We start from the raw sequence: 20,734 nt of genomic DNA, 5'->3' as shown, positions 1-20,734 counted from the left end.
GTTTACAGTCAACATACCTGCGATACTGGAGCTTCTCCCCCACACCCCTAAGACACAGAGCAAAGCTGGCCAGGTGTCTCTAAACCACAGAGCCAGCTGCTCCAAACCAAGCTCACAGGAAATAGCAAGGAAAATATGCAGCATTTGACACATCTGGAATAGATTGCAGAGTCTTTGAAAATACTGTCCCAGTTCCCTTCCTCCTGCTGATGAGATTTCAGGCTTCCAAACTCATGCATCAACTATAGAGGATTAGATAATATGTACATTTTTAACCCTGCATATTCTTTCTGACCAAATTAGAATTTTTCCAATGTAGTAGGCAAAGTATGTATATGAAGCTTCCAATAAAATTCATGGACCAAACACAAGTAATTCTACCAGAAGTTGCCACTTAATATGGGAAAATTGATAAAGCTGAAAAATAGTGCTAGTTGATTTTGGTAAGCACAGAAAATGAAGCAATATTGCCTGCTTTGCATGGTTGCATTAACTCCTTATAAGAAATGTCCTCACAGCTTGTTGCCATAAAACACAATATGAAAAGGAGCAGGGAGGATTGGCTAGTACCTAAATTGCCAGATAAACTGTCTGTAATTCCATGTTGACACAAATACTGCAGTGTGCATTTTTCAACATGAAGTACAAAAAATCCCAAAAAAGCATTAAGTCTTAATTAGCAAAACAAAGCAATGCTTTATTATTCGCTTCTTTTTCATCTGGACAATGAATGCAAAAGAACACAGAAACAAATAGAAGTTTAGAAGGAAATCCCAATAGGATATTGAACATAATACTTAACTTTCTTCTTTCCATAAAAAGCTGAGAAGTAGAGGTGCCCCTAAAGTTTTAGTCACTATCAGTTATCTCTGAAAGATTAGGAAAATTAAAATGCTTACATATGTATATTTTAAACATTAATTATAGATACAAAACTCAATACAGCACTAGCTTAACACAACATAAACCTCACTGTTTTTAATGTTAGTAACAAAAAAGCAGAATTCTAATTAAAAAAAGATGGAGGAAACTATTTGTACTTTTTTCCTCAAAGGTGCAACCAACAGCCAATGTATTTTTGCAACTGAGATTCCAGTTGTACAAAGGACTGAGATGTCTTCTCCTATTTAAAGAAGAAGCATAAATTTCACAAACTTAAAAGAAACTACACGTGCATGAACTGTAGACAGTACCCCTTAAAGAGATGATATTTATAACAACATAATGGCATACCTTAAATGAATAAAGGGAGAGGTAAAACACATTTTCTACTTTCAGAGCTTTAAAAGATTTTTTTCCCTTCACAGATTACTTCCCAAATTACCTTGTATTTAAACTTGTTTTTTCTTATGAAATGGCAATGTATTTATTCTAAACAACCATTATAAAGTAGTTGTATGATTTTTCTGAGAAGCACTCAATGTGGATGTTGTATTTATAGTGACCTCAAGAATGCAGACCTCCAAAATTACATCTACTATTAACTAAACCTTTAATAGCCAATTAACAAAAAATATGTATATAGCTCTAAGATTAAACAAAATTTAGAGAATATGCTGTTAACAAAATATATTTTGACATATTTCCTAAGAAGCAATTAAAACAGTCATTTATGCAGAGTTATTTACAGGGGACTCAAAGTGTACCAGTTTTAGCACAAACCAGTATATTGGGTTGAATTCAATAAAATATTGGCGAATATAAGTTTGTGACAAGGAATTTTGGGGTTTAGTAAACTGAAAAATGCTCTATACAATCATTAGATGAATCTAAATTATATAAAAAACCTGTCTGAACTGGTTAATCTGAATCATTTAATGCGTTTCATTGTACTCAGAAGTTCAGATCACCAAGTCAGTGGTACATACAAGCTGTGAAACAAGTTACCACTCAAATCTTTCAGATACAACAAGCACAGGTTAACTGAGTCTGACTGTGCCTAATCTATACTTACAGATAGTTTGTTCTTATTTCAATACTATCTTTTAAACAAGCACATATACAAATGTGCTAAAACAAAAGGCAGTAATTATAAATATTTAGAATGACCAGAAGTGGTACTTGATCATAAGCCATCCTGTCATTCATTTTTGAAGCCATATTTTCATTAATTTGTCTTCTGGTTTTAGTAGTCTTCTATCTTATTTACTTGGAGGGTTAGAGATCTGGAAGTTTCACACCAGCATAGGAAAGGAATGTCTGTTCGATGCAGTCTGGAGATAAAGAAAAATTGTACTTCAGTTCATCGCCGTGACTCACCAGAAGCAGCGTTGCCAAGTGACCAGCAAACCTGAACTGCAAGCAAAACAGCAGCCTCCCTACCACCACCATGTCAGGATGGGAGAAAATCCACAAAAATTTACTGTCATTTTGCTATGATTTCAAAAGAACACCTGAGAATATTTTCAACTGTAGGGATGTTATTTCTTATTTATTAAAACTAATAATTAGTGTAGAGGAGTCACTTTAGAGGAGCTTATTTATCTATGCAAGAACAAGGACATTTAAATGCGATAGCAATTAATTTGAACTTCTTGCTTCAGTACTTAAGATGCTTCAAAAACATAATATGTCTATGTTGATCTCTCTAAACACCCACAGACCTTATGAACCCACAACCCACACATCTCAGTGGTGCTTACAGGTAAAGAAAAAATTCAAAGCCACTGAACTCTGATAGGACAGCTCATTAACTTCAGTAAGTCCTAGGTGAAACAGTGTTTTGTCCCAATGCAGAATTCTAACTGCAGAAGAGCAAGGAATCCCAGACTGCATTATCCTACACTTTCACTATTATCATTGAACCACAGTTCTCAAACACCATTTAGCCCTAACAACTGTTTTTAAAATAGTATTTTTAAACTTTACTGTACTGAAAGCTAACAGATATTTTCAGTCATATCTACAAATTTCAGTATTCTGAAGAGGTTACCGCAACACTAAGAAAAGAAGCCATATCTAACTGTTGTAAAAAGGTAATGCTGCCATGTAGCTGCTAATTTATATTGGTCGCTAAAAGGCATTATACAGCTCAGTTAATTAACTTACTGCATAATTGGGTGGGGGAGCACATTTAAAAGAAATATTATGCCACAGTTACGTTAACAGATTTTTTTCATAATCAAGTGTATATTGTATAGCACACATTCATCATTAGTTGTTTTAAAATACTTATTCTTGTCTAATATAAAAAGAACCAGGTTTGTTTTCCAGTCAAATAGTGTTTCTGTTTTCAGGCTTCAAAAATGTGTTGCAGGTTAATTCAAATTGATCCTGTGATCAATCCTGGAGAAAATTTATAAAAGACTTTTTTTTTTTTTTTACAGCAAACATAGCTTTTCAGGTATGTCAAAATAGTCTTTAAGCATTTTTAGTAAAGTGCAGAGCAATGAAAATGCTGCGATACTTATTTCTAGGCTTAAATTTATCTTGTCATGCAATTTAAATAAAAAAAGTTGAATGCAAATAAAGACCCCGGTTTAAGTTACATAGCGAAGTCAAATAAATCCACTTAACGGATAAATAGTATTAGAAAAAAAGAGTGGCTATGTGCCAGACTGATTAGTCAGCTACCTGAAGGATACATAAAGCACATTGTTGCATACACAATCATCATACTTGTACATGACTGTCTTAAGCCAGTCATGTAAAGAGACAATACTCAACTATTGTTTGCATGTTCAGACCCATGTCAATCAGATTTAATATGCAGGCAGATTAGTGCTTCCTAACTTGCTGACAACAGGTTGACTACAAAAGCCAGTTTTTCCAGCACAAAGGGCAGTATTCTGACAGCAGCAGATACTGTTCCTTAGGAAAAACAACATGTTCCTCCTAATTTTTGTTGCTGAACATTAGTTCCAGGGAAGACTGGAGGCAATGAAGTTGCATTATTTGCTTTCAAGTGAGAAACTTCACACGTCTCCAAGCCCATGAAGAATATATATACAATATTCATGACAGATATTTAAAAATCATGCAACTTGTACTTCATGACAGAAGTTTGATTATCTATTTTTAATATTTCTTTTTTCATTTTCCTGGGAAAGATAACCTCATCAGTAAAAATGGCTTACCTTCAGTACAAGAAAAAAAATCTTGTTCTGTGAGCAGCTGCCATGCTTTCAGACATATTTCTGACTTTAAGATAATTAACAAAGCCTCGAAAGAACAGAAGGAGTCCTGAAAATGTAGAAAACACATAAAATTAAGGATATTAACATAAATACACACTACCCCACATTATTCTTATTAACATAATTTTTAAAAACTAGCCTACAAAGTAAATTGAAGTCTTTATTTGTCATTCACAAATTCAACAACTAAGTCAGCTTTCATCTTGAGATACAAGGATTCAATTGTATGAAAGGTTTTACACAAATTTTAGTGATTTTCAGTTCAAGTGTCATCTGCTAAAAAGACTGCTTGAAAATACTTACAAAGATGAAAGAAATACAGAAACATAAAAGAATCTGATTTGCAAATTCTTTTCAAACAGAACTCTCAAAATAAATTACTAGTGCATTAGAAGAGTAACTGGTTCACAAAATGTACCTTTACCAATATGTACAATAAATGTACTGTGAGTCAAAAAAGGAGGGAAAAAAAAGTAGGGATTGCTCTAGCAAGAAGCCAGTAATGAATTATAGTAGATTAGTTCGGATTTTGCCATCTATAAAAAAGCACCAGTCAAGAGGAGAAAGAACAATTGCCAAAGAAAATTATTCAACATGTGTCAATATTACAGTTTTTGTCAACTCCAAATTTCAGAATCTTTTAAATTACCTACATTTCACTGCATTTGAAAGAATATTTCAGCTAAGAGGAAAAAGATGTACACAAGAGTCACAGAGAAGTTACATTTGCAATAATGGGACCTTGAAGATATATCCTTATGTGAATATACACACGTGCAGTAAAACTCCAAAGGTTCAAATGAAAATCTAAACTGAGGTTTTACCAGTTCAGTAAAGGATTTAATTCTTTTCTTTCCTACATGATGCACTTTTCCTTCCTGGATGCTGTCCTGGATGAGCCCATTATTTTGTCCAATGATCATTTCCTCCCTAAATGATTTTTGTTTATTGTTTTTTTTAACTTTCCTTTTCCAAACCAAAGCTTCCTTAGGACTTGCATGCAAGCAAAAAAAAAAAAAAAAAATTACAACAGAACTCTGCTAACCAGTGGAACTTCACCTAAGTTGGACACATTTCTGAGACTAAGGTGAATTCTGCATAGAGAAGAAAGCAGTAAGATCTTGACTGCAAGACTGCCACAAAACCTGCAACCCAAAAGCTACCAGAAGTACTCTCCCTTTCAACTGAAAAGCAGCTGAAACAGCAAAATGAGGGCAGGCAGCTCTTTAGGTGTTTGAAAGAATATTTTCTGCATTATACATGTCGGAAAATCAGTCCAAGCTCAACCCATATTTTACAGTTCTCTGTTAAGGGAAGAAAGAAAAACCACCCCATTTTCCATTGTGTTCCTGAATAAGGAACACTGGCTAACATTTAAATTTAAAATTTAGAATTGTCTCTCTCCAGTTTTTTCACTGATACAGGACAGCTCTTTGGAAGCAGACCACTTTGCTTTTCCGTGACGCACAAGCAGATTTTCCCAGATGTTGAAACAAGGAAAGAGAGCAGAACCAGATCAATGAACACCAGGAGAGCAGAGATGGCAGTAGGTGGGCTGAAGGATGTCAAAGGGCTATGCAAAAAAAAGACTCAAACTCATTCACTTCTGGAGAGATGCTGGACATACTACTTTGTGTGCTCTAACAAAAAATTATCCAAAACAACAAAACACACATCTGGTTGGCAGTGTTCCCATGACATGATAATACTCCTCCATGTCCTGTTAAGTAGCTTTTTTAGGTAGACTCTTTCTATGGTGTTCTTGCAATACCATAAAGCCACTTCATCAGTTTAAAAATATTGTTGGCATACTTCATGCAAAACATACATAAGTCAAGGGAATGCTGACTGCCAGATGCACACTGTATGCCTCAGAGTGCTTTTTATTCCAAGGCATATTACAAACTTGTGATTTAAAGAAAAAATTAAAAACAAGGCTTTCCCAAATTAAAGTGAGCTACTTCCTTAATATGTGCCAAAGCCTAGTAAAAAGAAAAATGACAGCTTTTTCTATAGACATGGAGGTGCCAGGGGAGTGCTAGGGGAAGAACACTCTTTTCATCCTAATGAAAAAAGGTGTCAAACCTCAATTTCAGGCACCACAGGGCTTGGTTTTAATTAAAGACTTATCTGGAGATGTTTGTGCCTGCAAAGAGATTTCACTTCAATGTCTGCTTGTGCCTGCAAAGAGTCATTTCACCTAGTTCAATACAATAACCCCAAACAATGCAAAAACATTCAAGGGACCAATGCTGTGAGCTGTTAAACATTTGCAGGTTTTATGTATTTCAAGCAACCAAGTGCACAATAGCTGAGCAAGGTGGGCATTAGAAAGTCTGATGAATGCCCTTGAACACTACTAAAAGGCAGATAGAGAAATTTTTAGGTAATATCGTTTAAGACTTTTAGCATTACTTGCAAGATAAATAGTGAGTCACAGTGAAGATCTCAGAGTTGGTCTTTTTTCTTAACTTACTCAACACTTCATTCTAACATTTGCTGTTAGCCACTTGAATCAATTGACTCAAAGGGAAGAGTGCCACCTACTGAACCAGCAACAGTTTACCATGCTTCCAGAGCTGGAAACAGAAATTAAAATAAATGCATAGCAGCACTCACTTCTGTAAAAGAAAATCACTCCCTATTCCATATTCAAATTACAAAATCCACAGTTAGAGAAGAGTTATAGTGGTTGGGCTTTGGTATACCTTCATTAAAAACAAACAGAAGAGTAGAATTTTATGTGCATAGAACTTTAAATAAGGGCAGACAGAGCTCTTAAGAGAAAGCTGACATCATGGGACCACTGTGATCAGCAAGCATGAAGCCATTCTCTCATCCTACTGAGCAACTGCTGATGCAGTTTGCATTTCAAAGGACTCAAAAAGGACATCTTGTGACCTGTGCACAAGACAGCAGACTCCACCTTCCTGGGTTCTGTCACATTTCTTAAAATTTAATACTTGACATATAGGTTTATACGTGTAAGTACTACTTATTACATAAGGCCAAAGTTTTATTACACAGTTCTGCACCTTCAGATCAGTAGAAGCAGCTTAAAAAGCACAAGTTACAAGTCTCAGTTTTACACATAATCCCTATGCAGAACAAAATTTTTTGAGCTGAAGGGTATTTGAATTGTCCACAGTTCACACAATAACACCACTATGGCAACCAACAACCTCGTGAATACTATGGAAATAAAAACAACACACAAAACTATCAACAGCTAAGGAAAAGCACATAGCTAAACATGTTACTAAACTCTTATTTACAATTATATGATTCATCGTTGAGTACTTCCACATCAAAACAAATTAGTTCAACTGCCACTTACCAAGCACGAGAAATATCCACCAAAGCCAGTACTGTCCATTGAAATATCCAGTAAAATAATCTGAAAACTGAAATTCATACACAAGGCTTAGCTGCAGTAAGATAGATGACTAAGACATATTTAATGCACTATGCAAACAGAGAAAGCATGGAGAAAACGCAAGTTAAAATAAAATTAATGTATCCTACTAAAATACAAAACTAGTGTATGTACAGCAGTCTAATACACAAATAAAACACTTCTATTGTCAGTTGGTTTGCAGCAAAGTAATTAAAAATCTCTAAAAAAATATGTGTGTGTACCCATGTAAAATATATATGTATATATGAAAACACCCTTGTATTACTTTCCAGTAATCTGACATTTTTTATTATAATGAATCACCACTTGTTGGTTTTCCCCTTTTCCCCCCAGTGCCTGCCATCCCAAACACATTACAGCAGCCTGCTGCTTTAGATATTAACACGAAAAGCCACATTAGTTTAATCTTATCAGACAGGGATGTTCTGCTGACCCTACAAAAGAAGAGCTTTTGACCTTCTGTATACCCCCTACTGTTAATCGCTGCCATGAATACCAGCCCCATAAAGACCTCCAACTCATTAAAGTCTTTTCATTTTCAAACCAGCATTCATTTCCTAGCAGTGAGCTGAAGCAACTAAATGAACCTTGAAGTGCCATTTCAACTGTTCCTTGGAGTGACCATGGCAGACAGTTTTGTCCTCCCTGGGATGTGGGAGGCAGCTGGAGGGCAGGGTGTGATCGTACTGGAGACAGGTATCTGTGCCTTTACCAGACTCCAGACTTCATGCTTCACTGATAAAAAGGCTAATCAAATGTCTCCCAAACCCCCACAAAAACTAGGGAGATGGGAAGATGACTGAAATGTTGCCAGAAGGAGTAAAATAATCTACTCAGCAGCTCTGTACTCTTCCCATACACTTCCACCCTGCAATCGATGGGGGGAGAATAAAAAAACCCTGAACAAACAAAAGAACCCCGCAAAAACAACAAAACAAAGAAACCCAACAAAAAAAACCCCAACCAAACAAAAGATACTGGGCCACATATGCAACCAGATGAAAATCTAAGACATATAAAGAACTGTAGACAAAGCTGGCTTTTTTTCTTCAATTAATCCACATGTTTGCTCCAGAATAAAGCCAGATTCTGTGAACTCTTTGAAAGTTTAATTTTATATGAGTATGTAAGAGTATACTTATATAAGAGTATGAATATTCATTTCTATCATCAATCAAAGAAAAAAAATAGCAAGAAACAGAACTGCTAAGTTGAACTAAAGAATTGGTATTTTCATTATCCATATATAAATACTCAATTCCTAGGATTTTGACAACACAGTGACATTGATCCCATCTCACTTGTTAGGCAGTATTTTCAATTCTCTAAATATTATACATGTGTGCATATAAATATATATCTATATATACACACAAATATATCAAAATACTTTTCCAATAGTTACAATCACATTTAATTGGAAAGAAGATTTACCAAATACCAACAATCAAATACTTGCCCATGTGCATTACTCTCCTCGGGCAGAATCAGCCATGGCTGCAGAATTTCCCCAATAGTAAAACCGTGCTTTTGTTGCCCCTACCCTTCCTTCTCCCCAGTAAAAACTGATACAGATCAAGCATAAATGAATTCAGGCTGTTTAGACACTAAAAAGCTTTGCACTACTGACCCTGATTGAAAAAGGGTGACACAAACCTTTGGAAGAGCTTGAAAGAAAGGAACAGAACAATTTGGTGCACACAGGCCTGCCTGTGTGTCACCATTAAAATGACAGTCAAGTACACCTCAAGAGCTTTCTGCTCTTATCTCTGGGAAGGGAGACAATAGAGGGACATGATGATCTTCATTATCAAAAACCCCACCCCTGAGGTCTTGGAATTGGCCAGCTCTAATATTTTTGAATTAGTAAAGGGTTGCATACAATAATTTAATTGTAGTCTAGAACACAGTAATTCTACAAGAAAGTTTAGAATATAATAATTTTTATATTTGTTTTGAGCACATTTTCCAGCAGAGAGGAATAATACAACTGAATAAGAAAGAGCAATTCCTGCTCTCTGTTCAGTATGCCTTAAGGGAAGCTGAAAATATCCCAAACGAACGCATAGTTGAAAAATTTATGTCTTCCCTCTCCATTAAGATAAATTCCATCTCTGCCCCTGAATTCCAACAAATACACCAGAATCACATCTGGTCCAGCTGCATTTCCCTGCTCTGAATGAGCAAAAAGGAAATTTAAATAAAAGCTCTAAGAAGGATAACGTACATGTCCAGGAAGGACCATGCAATCTTTCAACAATCTTTTTACTATCATGCTAAGACTAAATCAAGTTACTAACACACACAGAGGAAAAAAGAACATTTATAAAAGGTCATTGATGGCAGAATATGAAAGATATCTAAGTTATCCAGGATCTTTTTCTTCATTAAAAGGACAGGATTTTAAAAGCTGTGTCTCACAGATAAGCAGAATTCAAGTTCAGAAAGAAGCATTATATTTCATCTAGCATCCACTTAGCTAAGTAACTTGCATTCGGCTAATGTGCCTTTTGGAAAAGTATCTAGTTCTGCAATGAAAACATCAAGAATCAAGCATTTAAGATGGTAAAAATGTGACTAACTCCATATTTAAGTTGGACTTGATCCCATATGTATCTTACAAGGAACAAAAGAATCAAATACAAGGTAGAAATGCTTTCTTCTTTCTTAGCCTTCCCAACAGGCTAAGACGTTTATAAATCTTTTATACATGACACTATAATACCAGTGATATTTCAGGTACTTGTTCCACTTCTTCTGCAGACTTTTAAATACTTGTACAAGGAATGAGTCATTCAGCATTTATTTTAGTGGAAATATGAACATCAAATGCTATATAAGGTAAAAAAAGAAAAAATACTGGCTTTCAATTCCCTTATTATATCCTTGAATAACCTGTTATGGGTTTCTTCTACAGGATCTGTACAGTGTGAATCAAGAAACATACCCGTACAATGAGAATCCATTTGATCAGGGAGAGACCAAATCCACAGATTGCACCATACCTTCCAGCTATGGTATTTGTTATACAGAAGGATAAACAAAATCCAATCCAGTTGAAAATAAATGCCACTATAAAATAAAAGAAACAGTAGCTTCTGTTAATCTGTATAGCTAAGCAAACAGACTTAACAGTAATTTCACTTTTAAACTACTAAGGACACGCTTACACAGTCAGTTAATTCTCTTCCGGAAATTCAGGCTTTCAGAGATTGACTTTGAACCCAGACATTCCCCATGGTATAGTCACTTAGTGACAAAGCAAATGGTAAACAGGCCGGAGCCTACTACTTTACACAAGAGAAAATTTCAAAATAAAAGAAAGTATTATACAATACAATTATACAATGCAATAGACACCTAACCAGATTATACTGGACAAGGAAAGTAAATTTACAAAAAGGATTATAACATACAAGATTTGGATTAAAACAAAGATGAAAAATCCTTTCTACATTTTCATAACCAAAAATATAGTTATATGCACACATACATGCATGTATAAAGGCTGCATATTCAGCTTTATCCAGTCTGGATCGAACAGAATAAAAGCATCCACTCTTGCTCCAATAACTCAGTGTAGATATGAAGGTAAGTTGAGAAGCTGATGTTTCATGGGTCTCTTTTAGATCTATATTCATAAGATCTAAGAAGCCTTGGAAGCTTTACACAGAAGTTAAAAAAATCAATGAACAAAAAGGACATTGAGCATAACTTCCACTGTTACTTCAATTAACACTTTTACACAGCCCCCAGTGTAACAAATTCAAGTTTCATATCTGCATATGTACTTGGCAATCAGCACCATCTGTACTGACATCAGGTTGCATGCATTACATCAGAGTGTGAGAATTCACAATTAGGGGAATGGCCCAGCTTGGGAATCAGTTGAGGGCATCCAAAAAGAAAACCACCAAACAGAAGAGCTGCAGAAACTGGTAGAAGAAGGTAACTCAGGAATTCTGGAGAGAACACGACAGTGAAAAATTGAAAACATCCACAGTAAACACAAGAATCACAGAGGAGGGAAAGAGGAATGGAAGAGGGGCAGAGGGGAACAAAATCCCTGCCCACAAATCCTTAATGTTTTAAATCCCAAACTTGGCTACATAAAATTCAGACATTAAATTGTCAGAAGAAAAATGAGTCTGTCTCTTCATTTAAAGTTTGAACACACAACTAGGAACAGAAAATTGCTCAAATAGTTTTCTTTAATTAAAGCATTTTGAAATATACTATCTATAAAAACCCACTATTTTTATACTTTAAAACTTTCTTACAATTCTTCCAATAATCTACATGAAGATGCAATGACATGCTCACAAATGCAAAAGTCTGTAAAATTGCAGCGGGATTCCATGAACTTTAAACACACTGAACTTCCAAAAGTTTTGGATGGCTTCACATCAAACTAGTCATTTAGTACAAGTGGGAAAACATCTTGCATTGGTCAAAGACATGGGTAACAGATGGTGGCAACAAGAATTTTTACTTTTATAGAAATTACTACTCTAAAAGGACCCCAAAAACCAAAATAAAAAATCCCCACAACTTTGAACAGATGCTGATCCAAACTGGCATATGCAGAGGAAACAAACAAAACCCATCCAACCCCCACTAAAAAAACCCTACAGAACAACACTGTAACCCTGAACATTTACCTATCCTTCCAAGACACATTTACATTTGAGAGAGCCTAGTTAAATTGTTTTGATTTCCCTATTTTAAACAAGCTCTCCAAATCCACCATCCTTTAACAGTAACAGATTTCAAAACCTCCTTATTCAATGCATTCTCTGATCCTGCCTCAGTGTAAGAGCTCACTGCTCTTTCTCCCCACTACTCAAGCTGCTAAGGGTGACTTTGATTATGGTTAGGTATACCTAAAGACATGTATCTTACAAAGAACAGAAGATTCACATGTTTTGAATGGCCTATGAGGACTAGAGAAATTCTCAGAATATGTACAATTTTAATAGTTATTTATTTTTTTAAATTACCTCAACTCATTTGTAAATGCATTATAAAAATTAGAGAGATTTCCCAATTATAAATACAAGAGGGGAAAATTAGTTTTTATAATTAAAGAGGAGCACTGACAATTTTACCCTACTTTCAACTTCAACTAAAGGAATATTCAAAATAAGAATGCATAAGTCATAGCATAAGTATTTGATGGATACCTAACATCAAGGTATTTGCCCAACTCTGAAAAGTAAAGGCATCAGCATTGTTCCAGTCTTGTTCACAGTAAGGGTTTTTTCTCTCTAATCAGTCTGCTGTTCTATCAAGTTACATAAGCAGCTAATACAAGCAGGAAAGACATAAACCTTATAAAAGTTGTAAACTATGCAAGTTCACACATTCCAATAAAACTGAAATACATACAGAAGAAAAATCTCATTTAAATTTTTATCTGTAACCATTTGCTAGAAAACTTGAACAGTGAGGATCTAATCAAAAATCTTCAGCAGCACAAGGAACATGTTATTTCCACCACTCTAAAACACAGGCAATCAGGGAGATTCTCCCAACACTGCCTTGGTGTCACATCATTTTAATAAACTTAAGAAGGGCAACAATAATGTCTACATGTTTTCCATCTTTCCCATTACTAGTCTCTTACATCCCATGTTCTGCTACTACTTTGAAAATCATTCTCCTTGTCTCATTCTGGTTACAAAATAAAATATTTGCTTTCAGAAATGCACCTTCTGAGCAGACTGCAATTCCTTACAATTGCTTTTCTCTACATCAAGATCAGCCTCATTTGCCCATCTGTATATCTTTTTCCATCATGTGCATCCATGTGTGTCTTCTGTCAGCCACGCAAGCTCTGAGCTTTATAGCTTACACTGCATCTGGTAAGAGTTACTGCAGTTAATTCCTGTATAATTCCTGTCTCAAGTTATTATTGCAATGAAAGTTCTTCGTAATTTTCATCCCTATGTTGTCATAGATAAGCCACAATACAAGCCCCCCCATCAAGCTGAGGGAGAAAATAGACCGGTGAGGGGAGTGACCAGTAAAAGGAATTATGCACTAATTTCTCTAGAACTACAAACTTCCTTCTCTATCTACTAGAATCAACTAAGTTGTTGTACACATTCCTTGCTGTAACAAATGCTATCCTCCACTATTTTTCTGCATCCACTTACTTTGTGAAATGTAAATGACACTGCTCAGCTGTTCAAGAGATGACCTCATCCATCATACAGCATCAGCTTCCATGACACTCCTGCTCAGACAATGTACTTGCCATGACACTAATAATGGGCTATCATAAGGAAAGCCACTCCTAAAACTGAGGGGGAAAAATCTGGTGAGCTGCTACAACCACATCATGACCCTAAAAAAGAATTCTTAACTTCTGGTTGCCCATTTTGTTCACACAGACAGATTCTATGTGCATCCCGTAGATCTCCACTGCCAGTCAAACCACTGTGCAAGAAGTGTTTTCTATTCCAAAAGTGATTACATGCCTACTTGAGCCCAACTTTCAATTACCGTCAACTTTTCATTAACGCATTTCAGACATTTAGACTAAACTCATGCTGACTGCACTGGCATGATTTCAATATCTACTTTTAATACTCTAGCACCATTCAGAGAAGTGGGACTCATAAAAGTATGGTTTTTGAATTTTATAATTCCTGAGGTGATTACAAGAGGAAAAAGTCCATATAAATGTAATTCACATAGGAAGAATATAAGCTTTAGCATTATCTCCTCATGACAACAACTATGTGGGTCATAATGACCCACATAAGAAATGGGTTTTTGGGAGGAGAAGGGATGGACTAAAGGTCTTTATTAAAAAAGAGTGTTTGTGATCCAGTGCAGTCCCTACATTTATGCTGTATTTGTCCTTAAGGTTTTCAGTAAAATAACCCCAACCAAAAGACAGAGTACAAGACTTCTAAGTTGTACATATTGAAATACATCAGATTAAACAATAATGACAAGCACATTACATTGTGATTTTTCCTCAGCTGCTCCAGCATTTCAGCTGCTGATCTTTTTTACTTTGCTTTGCACAACTACACATTAATCACTTGTTTTAAGTTTTTAAGTATCATGAAAAGAAGCCAGTAGAACTGATCTGAAGCCTTTGTGTTCCAAATTTTAACCACAACTCAAGCCTGTAAAAAGATTATAATGGCAACTACATACAAAAAAAGCAACTTATGGTCAGTTATAGCCTTTATTCCACAATTTGTTTGTTCATTTATTTGCTATTTTAATATATAGCAAGCACCAAAGAGCTTATGCTTTATACCTGGCCTAGACTTACTAAACATACTGCAATAATAAATAATCCTCTCCAGGTCTTCATGCCACTAGGAATTGTTCTTCCTACTCCTGTATATAATTTGTTCCATTCTTTAACTGGGATATATATCTTTGCTCCATCCTGAGGGTTCACTTACAGACTGATGATGATCACCAGAAATGTTGGCTGTCAGCTCCCACAGAAAACAGATTTTTTTTACTTAGTGATTAATGTTCAGAAACATTCTTTGGGAAATTATTCCTATTTCTTCATTACTCTTCTTGCTATGTTTTTCTTACTGCTCAACTAGAAGATTCCACGTTCCAATTGTTTTGTATTATATATAATACATACAGAAAAATTATGTAAGTCAAATTGTTTCTACAGTAAGAAAGAAGTTAGGTGACTGTGTTTGAAGGTCAGTCAGCCTCCCCTAATAACCAGAGAGAAATAAGAACTCAAGAGAGTTTATCTCCCAACATTTAAAATTTTAATGAAGTAACTTCCCCTCAGCTTCTCTTACATGACTAAAGGAAACCTGCATAACATTTGTGATAGAGACATACAGAAGTCAGGTTTCCTAAAGTTACACAGAGGAAGCCTCCCATGGGAACTTCAACCATGCTTACCATTCCTCAGGATGCATACACAAGGAGACTGTGCTCATCCTGAGCTTGTGCTACAACTCTGCCTTCCAACTTGGGTCCCCTTGAAACCCCAAAGTATGTATCCCAGCTTGTGCGCAGTTTATTGACTGCTTCAGACACTTAACAGTTTTGAAAACTGTGTGAACCTTAATTTACAAAACTTTGTTATGGTTATTTTCTGTTCCAGTATAGTGTCTAGGACACTATGTCCATTTAAATTTCCCTGTTAAACCAGATTTTATTGCTGTGAGTTGTATACAGGGCTTACATAGACTAGATGTTCAAAAAGGTCAGATTTTTGTATGAGAATTTAAGATTTGGTTGTACTACTGAACACTTTTCTCCATTTTTATCTCCTTATTAACCTATCTGTGAAGTTCAAATTCATTTTTCCTATGTTGTAGGAACAACCCAAAACTCCCTTACATGGTTTCAAAGAATTCAGATAAGCTCCACAATTCCTCTTGGAGTCCACTGGAAAAAAGGTTGGTTCTAAAGCATGCCTTAAATATAAAGGAAAACCATATAAGCCTTTTAATAACATCCAAAAGGACCTCCTTCCGATAATGTACAAGTATGAGTTTATCAGACATAATTCAAAAGACTTCCACTACCGGCAGATTAAGCAGGAAAACCAAACCCTCTGTTCATGACAGTTACTTGCTCTATCACAATTACAGCTGTGTTCAAATTGGAAAGATACAGCTCAGAAATTCCTCTCTTTGGTTGTGCAAAAAAAAAAAAAAAAAACTCTGAGAAACTCACTAACTTCTGGCATTCTAGCAAATTTCTACCATGCTGTATAAGGCACAGGTGACTTAAAAATACAAAACAGAAAACCACACATGAAGTGGTCTGATAGCAGGTTTTTTTTTCATGTTGCATTCATAGCAAAATGAATATATTCACATATATATTCATTTCCCTCAAAATAAGAAGCTGGCAGACACCTGTCCCGACCATTGAAGAGCAGATTATTAGCTCACCAACAATCACAGACTAAGGGCAACACCAATTTCCTGAAACATTATTTTACCATATATTAGAAATAAAATGGGCTGTTTTTCCATTTTTTTTCTCCAAGTTTCTGGATCAAGCCAAAAAAATCACCTTTTCCTGCTAAAGAACTTCTTTAGTATGTATTGTCTTATTCTGTTTAGTCCTGCTAAACAGAACTAAACTTTATAGATTAGATGGCAAACAGATCTATAATTGGCAATGCACCTCCTAAAACAACCAAACCCCAAAAAGCAGACCTGGCCACTAGATGGCCCGGAGACAGCAATTTTATGCAACATGGGCAGCTACCAGTAGATGGTGGCTACATATCGCTAAGCGACGGCAATATGCACGTAAGCTCAGTAAAAAGTTTATTTTGCTACACTTCATGTGAATAAAATGAAATTAAAGAATGCTAACTTACTCTTATACTTAAAACAAAGCTACCTGCCCCCGCCTCCATCCCCAAGACCTTCCAGTGCTGTACTTGACAGTTGGGAAGGAGGTAGGAGAGCACACCTGGAACAAGACATTTGTTCACTCTCCTTTCACTAGGGAACAGCTCCTGATACAGTTCTCTTATATTTTTTAACTATGTGAGGGAATTTATTTGAGGCTTTCTGTGATCTGGCACCTCTTGCAGCATTTAAAGATATCCCGCTCTGGAAAAAAACCCAAAAGATAGCCTTAATGTAAATTTCATTTTAATTGCTGCTCTCCTAAATCTACATACATTGACTTTCTGGTGACTTTTATCTCCTCATTAGATAAATAAGAATACATGATCCACATAAAAAATATACCTTCATCATGTTAAGCTAATTTTTAATTTAATTTAGCAATTTCCTAAGAAAAACTACTAAAAAATAACATTACAGGTCTACTACTGGTAGATCTATAACTGGTTTTGTGAACTCCTCATACTATCAGCACAAACAGCAAGTAAAGATGACCAATTTCCCTATGTAACCAGTATCCATAATAATCAGCACATTCCAATTAAACACACATCTGCATAAATACCTTACAATGTGTACACACTCATTTTATGCATTTCTTTCATAGGTAAGCAAAGTTTGCAATGAAATAGTCTCAGAACAATCATGAAAAATTATGATCTACAGAATATTTTCGTCCAACGTGTAAGAATACTGCTCTGTGCAGTCAGACTCAGCTAAATATCTGTGTGAAGAGAAGACTGGCAATTTATCCAAGTACATACTTGCATTCTTGAAGGTGGGTACCAGGTTCTGGGCATGCAATTTTGGACATCTGTGACTTAAAGGACTTAAGACATATTAAAGCCAACAATCCCCTTGGCCTCCTAGTGCAGTGCTATTGAAGGCCTGAAGCAGAATGTAAAAGGAAGAACAAGTTCACACAATAAAGGATCTAAATAGGTTAAATACAAAAAGTTATAGAAGATAGAAAAGGGAGAGAAAAATAAAGCAAAAAAGAAAAATTAAATGACACTTCCTTTTGCCCCCAAGAGCATACTCTTCCTATGCTCCAACCACAGAAAGAGATCAGACTACAGAATTCACTTTGCTACTCTATAAACATCTTCACAGATTTGCTTTGTGAGGCAGACACATATATTTTTATCCCAAGATGCAAACACCGCATCATACGCCAACACGAAAAAGCCTTCTCTGAAAGCATTGTAACCTGCATCTGCAACAGTCGAAGAGATTGCAAAAAAGATTACAGAAGAACTACTATGAAACCTAGGTTAAATGACACAATGGAGACTTCAGTGGATAACCAACCAGCTTTAATCATGATGAATTCTCAACAGAACAGATATATCCTCAACACCGAACTTCCATCCAGGTTGTCAAACATTTATTTCAGAAAAGGAAAAAACCCTCAGAAATTCAAAAGAAGTAAGTAATTGGTAAAACTAACACAACTTCCTTGTAGAAACAGCTTCTAGTTGCTAAATCTAACTTTGCTTAACACAGTACACAAGTTACAAGACATGCACAGTGTACACACGGTACGTAACAAAGAGCTACAGGAGGGCTGGTTGAAATCAGAGGTTACCTGAAGACAAAGCATTTTTATATAAACAGTGGTTAGTTCAACCTGAAAATGAGTATGCTTGGCTTGGATTTGTTCCAAAAATCAATCCATGGCTGTTTAATCCACTAGACTAAGACCAGCAACTTTTATACAACACATCATGTCTCTCAAATTTTTTCTAGTTAAAAATCAATTGCCAGATTTCTGTGATCTGGCTTTTAATTCAAGTTGGTGGTCCAGCTAGAAGATGATACAATTTCCAGTGCTAGACCTTCAAGCATTGACTATGATTTTGCTTTGTCCCCTTAACTGTGACATGTGCCACCAAAAAAAGGCAACATATTTGCTGTATCTGGAACAGGAAGTGTTTATATCTGAGCACAGGCAGACAAATCTGTTCATTACAGTACATTAATGCAATTTATCACAGCTCTCTTTTATATTCCATAGGAAAAAGGTACAATTAAGATATACCTCAGTAGGTCTGGGATACAAGATAACTTACTGAAAAATGCCAACATGAAGATGCCATCATTGCCCACTCTAAGCTGATCTGCATCACTGAAATCATCCCGTGGTGGATACTCTTCTTCCTGGATTTACAGGTTAGTGATAATTTAGTGAAAAGTTTAGAATAACTATCTATAGGATAAAGTATTAATCATGTTTCTAAAGCTAGAAGAAAATTGACATTTCTGTAACATGTCCACATAAAGGAATTTTTAAAAAAATTATTTATAACTATAAAACAAGTCTTATTTGTTGCTTATATTGACATAGCCCAAATTTTCTGTAGAAGATATGTACATATTGTCTATTCATCTTAAATGAAGCTGGAATTATTTCAGATTAGTACTTTGATAATCAAAACCAACATACATTTTTTTAAAATGTAACTATCTTGATATGTAGCCAAACTATTAAATATTTTTTTGAAAAGACATCACACAGTATGCTTTATACTTTTCCTGCTGGAAAGGTCTTCTAATAATTTCCTTAATACAAAATAAAAGTTATAGAATAAGGTTACTATCTTAAAAGCAAGTGCTGATGCAATAACACTGCACTAGCCAATTTTATAACCCACAGCAAAACTTAAGCAATGCAAAGAACACCTCCAGGGTCACTAGAGGGCGCGAGCACATTAAAAGTGTTTAAAAGGCTTCTAAACTCAAAAGGCACAGCACTTCAAATCAAACAAAAGCAAACAGAGACATCAGTCAAAACGATCCAAAGATTTCTCCCATTGAGTCAAAATGTTGGACCTTAAAATACCGAAAGTGAGAGCTGTTTTGTTTCTCAGCACTCGATTTTCAACTTGGCAGGTATTATATGGGCAGTTCCAGGCACAGGTGGAACATTGCTCCAGCTGTAGACTGGCAAACACAAAAGTTTTCACAATGACAGCACTTCCTAAAGAGCCTGATGAAAACTAACACCAATTAAACACCACTTTTATACTTCAATGAGTACCATCAAAACAATGCAGGATGAAACAAGTTAAATAATGTTGTCAGTAGCAGCAGTAAAATGGTCTAAACAGAAGCACAGGTAACATTCTTTTCCTAATTTTTCCTCCTATTACCATAATGTATTGGAACTGACATAACAAATTTCCTATAAAAACGAATGAAATCAAGAGAGATCAATTTACCTGGCTGTTTCACCCACAAGCACTTACTGTAGAAATAAAGTTTATGACTAAAAGGGCATTAAACAGGCACAGTGATCTAAAGTTCTGTCATATGTTCCCCTTTGTCAATAGAGCAAAATAATTTACCAGGGTATGGCAATTAGGTTAAAAACATGCTCGAACAACTGCTGTACCAACTCAGAGCAGTCAGGTTCACCCTTAGTAATACAGCCATGAAATTCCAGCTGTGCTCTGTACTTCAGATTAATTAAGCAAGACACTGTATCAGATAACTTACTTAAAAAACACTGCTATTCACACAGACAATTCCAATGGAAGCACAAAAGGCCAGTTAAACAATTCTAAGGGGCTATAATTCAACTCCACATAATTTCAGGTGTTCCTAAATGATAATCTTAAGTGACTAAGAAAGCATCAGTTTGTTTAGCTCAACTTCGCTGCAGATACAAGGCTGATGGAGAGGAAGGGAATGGGAAGGAAAGAAGGGCTGAAAAGCATTAAAAAAAGAGCTGCATTTGAATGTGTTTATCTCTGAAATGCAAGCCATAAAACTTCCTTTTTCAAGTTGGACAAAAAAAAAGC

The 20,734-nt window shown here is 35.5% G+C and overlaps 1 protein-coding gene across 2 annotated transcripts in view; it reads right to left on the bottom strand.

The window, feature by feature from the left end:
- Window positions 1-672: 672 nt before the first annotated feature.
- NDFIP2 (Nedd4 family interacting protein 2) overlaps window positions 673-20,734 on the bottom strand; it is a 45,187-nt gene continuing 25,125 nt past the window's right edge. For both annotated transcript variants that reach the window (XM_068182427.1, XM_068182428.1), the window contains 5 exons: window positions 19,004-19,091; window positions 10,502-10,626; window positions 7,474-7,540; window positions 4,077-4,182; window positions 673-2,213 (listed from right to left, as the gene is read on the bottom strand). In XM_068182427.1, coding sequence (XP_068038528.1) covers window positions 4,079-4,182; window positions 7,474-7,540; window positions 10,502-10,626; window positions 19,004-19,091 — 384 coding nt within the window. In that variant the 3' untranslated portion in view covers window positions 673-2,213; window positions 4,077-4,078. The remainder of the gene's footprint in view (window positions 2,214-4,076; window positions 4,183-7,473; window positions 7,541-10,501; window positions 10,627-19,003; window positions 19,092-20,734) is intronic.

This window comes from Anomalospiza imberbis, chromosome 2 (assembly GCF_031753505.1).
Source record: "Anomalospiza imberbis isolate Cuckoo-Finch-1a 21T00152 chromosome 2, ASM3175350v1, whole genome shotgun sequence".
Lineage (NCBI taxonomy): Eukaryota > Metazoa > Chordata > Aves > Passeriformes > Viduidae > Anomalospiza > Anomalospiza imberbis.
The sequence above is the reverse complement of the archived record's forward strand: the minus strand, read 5'-3'. Positions and strand labels throughout refer to the sequence as shown.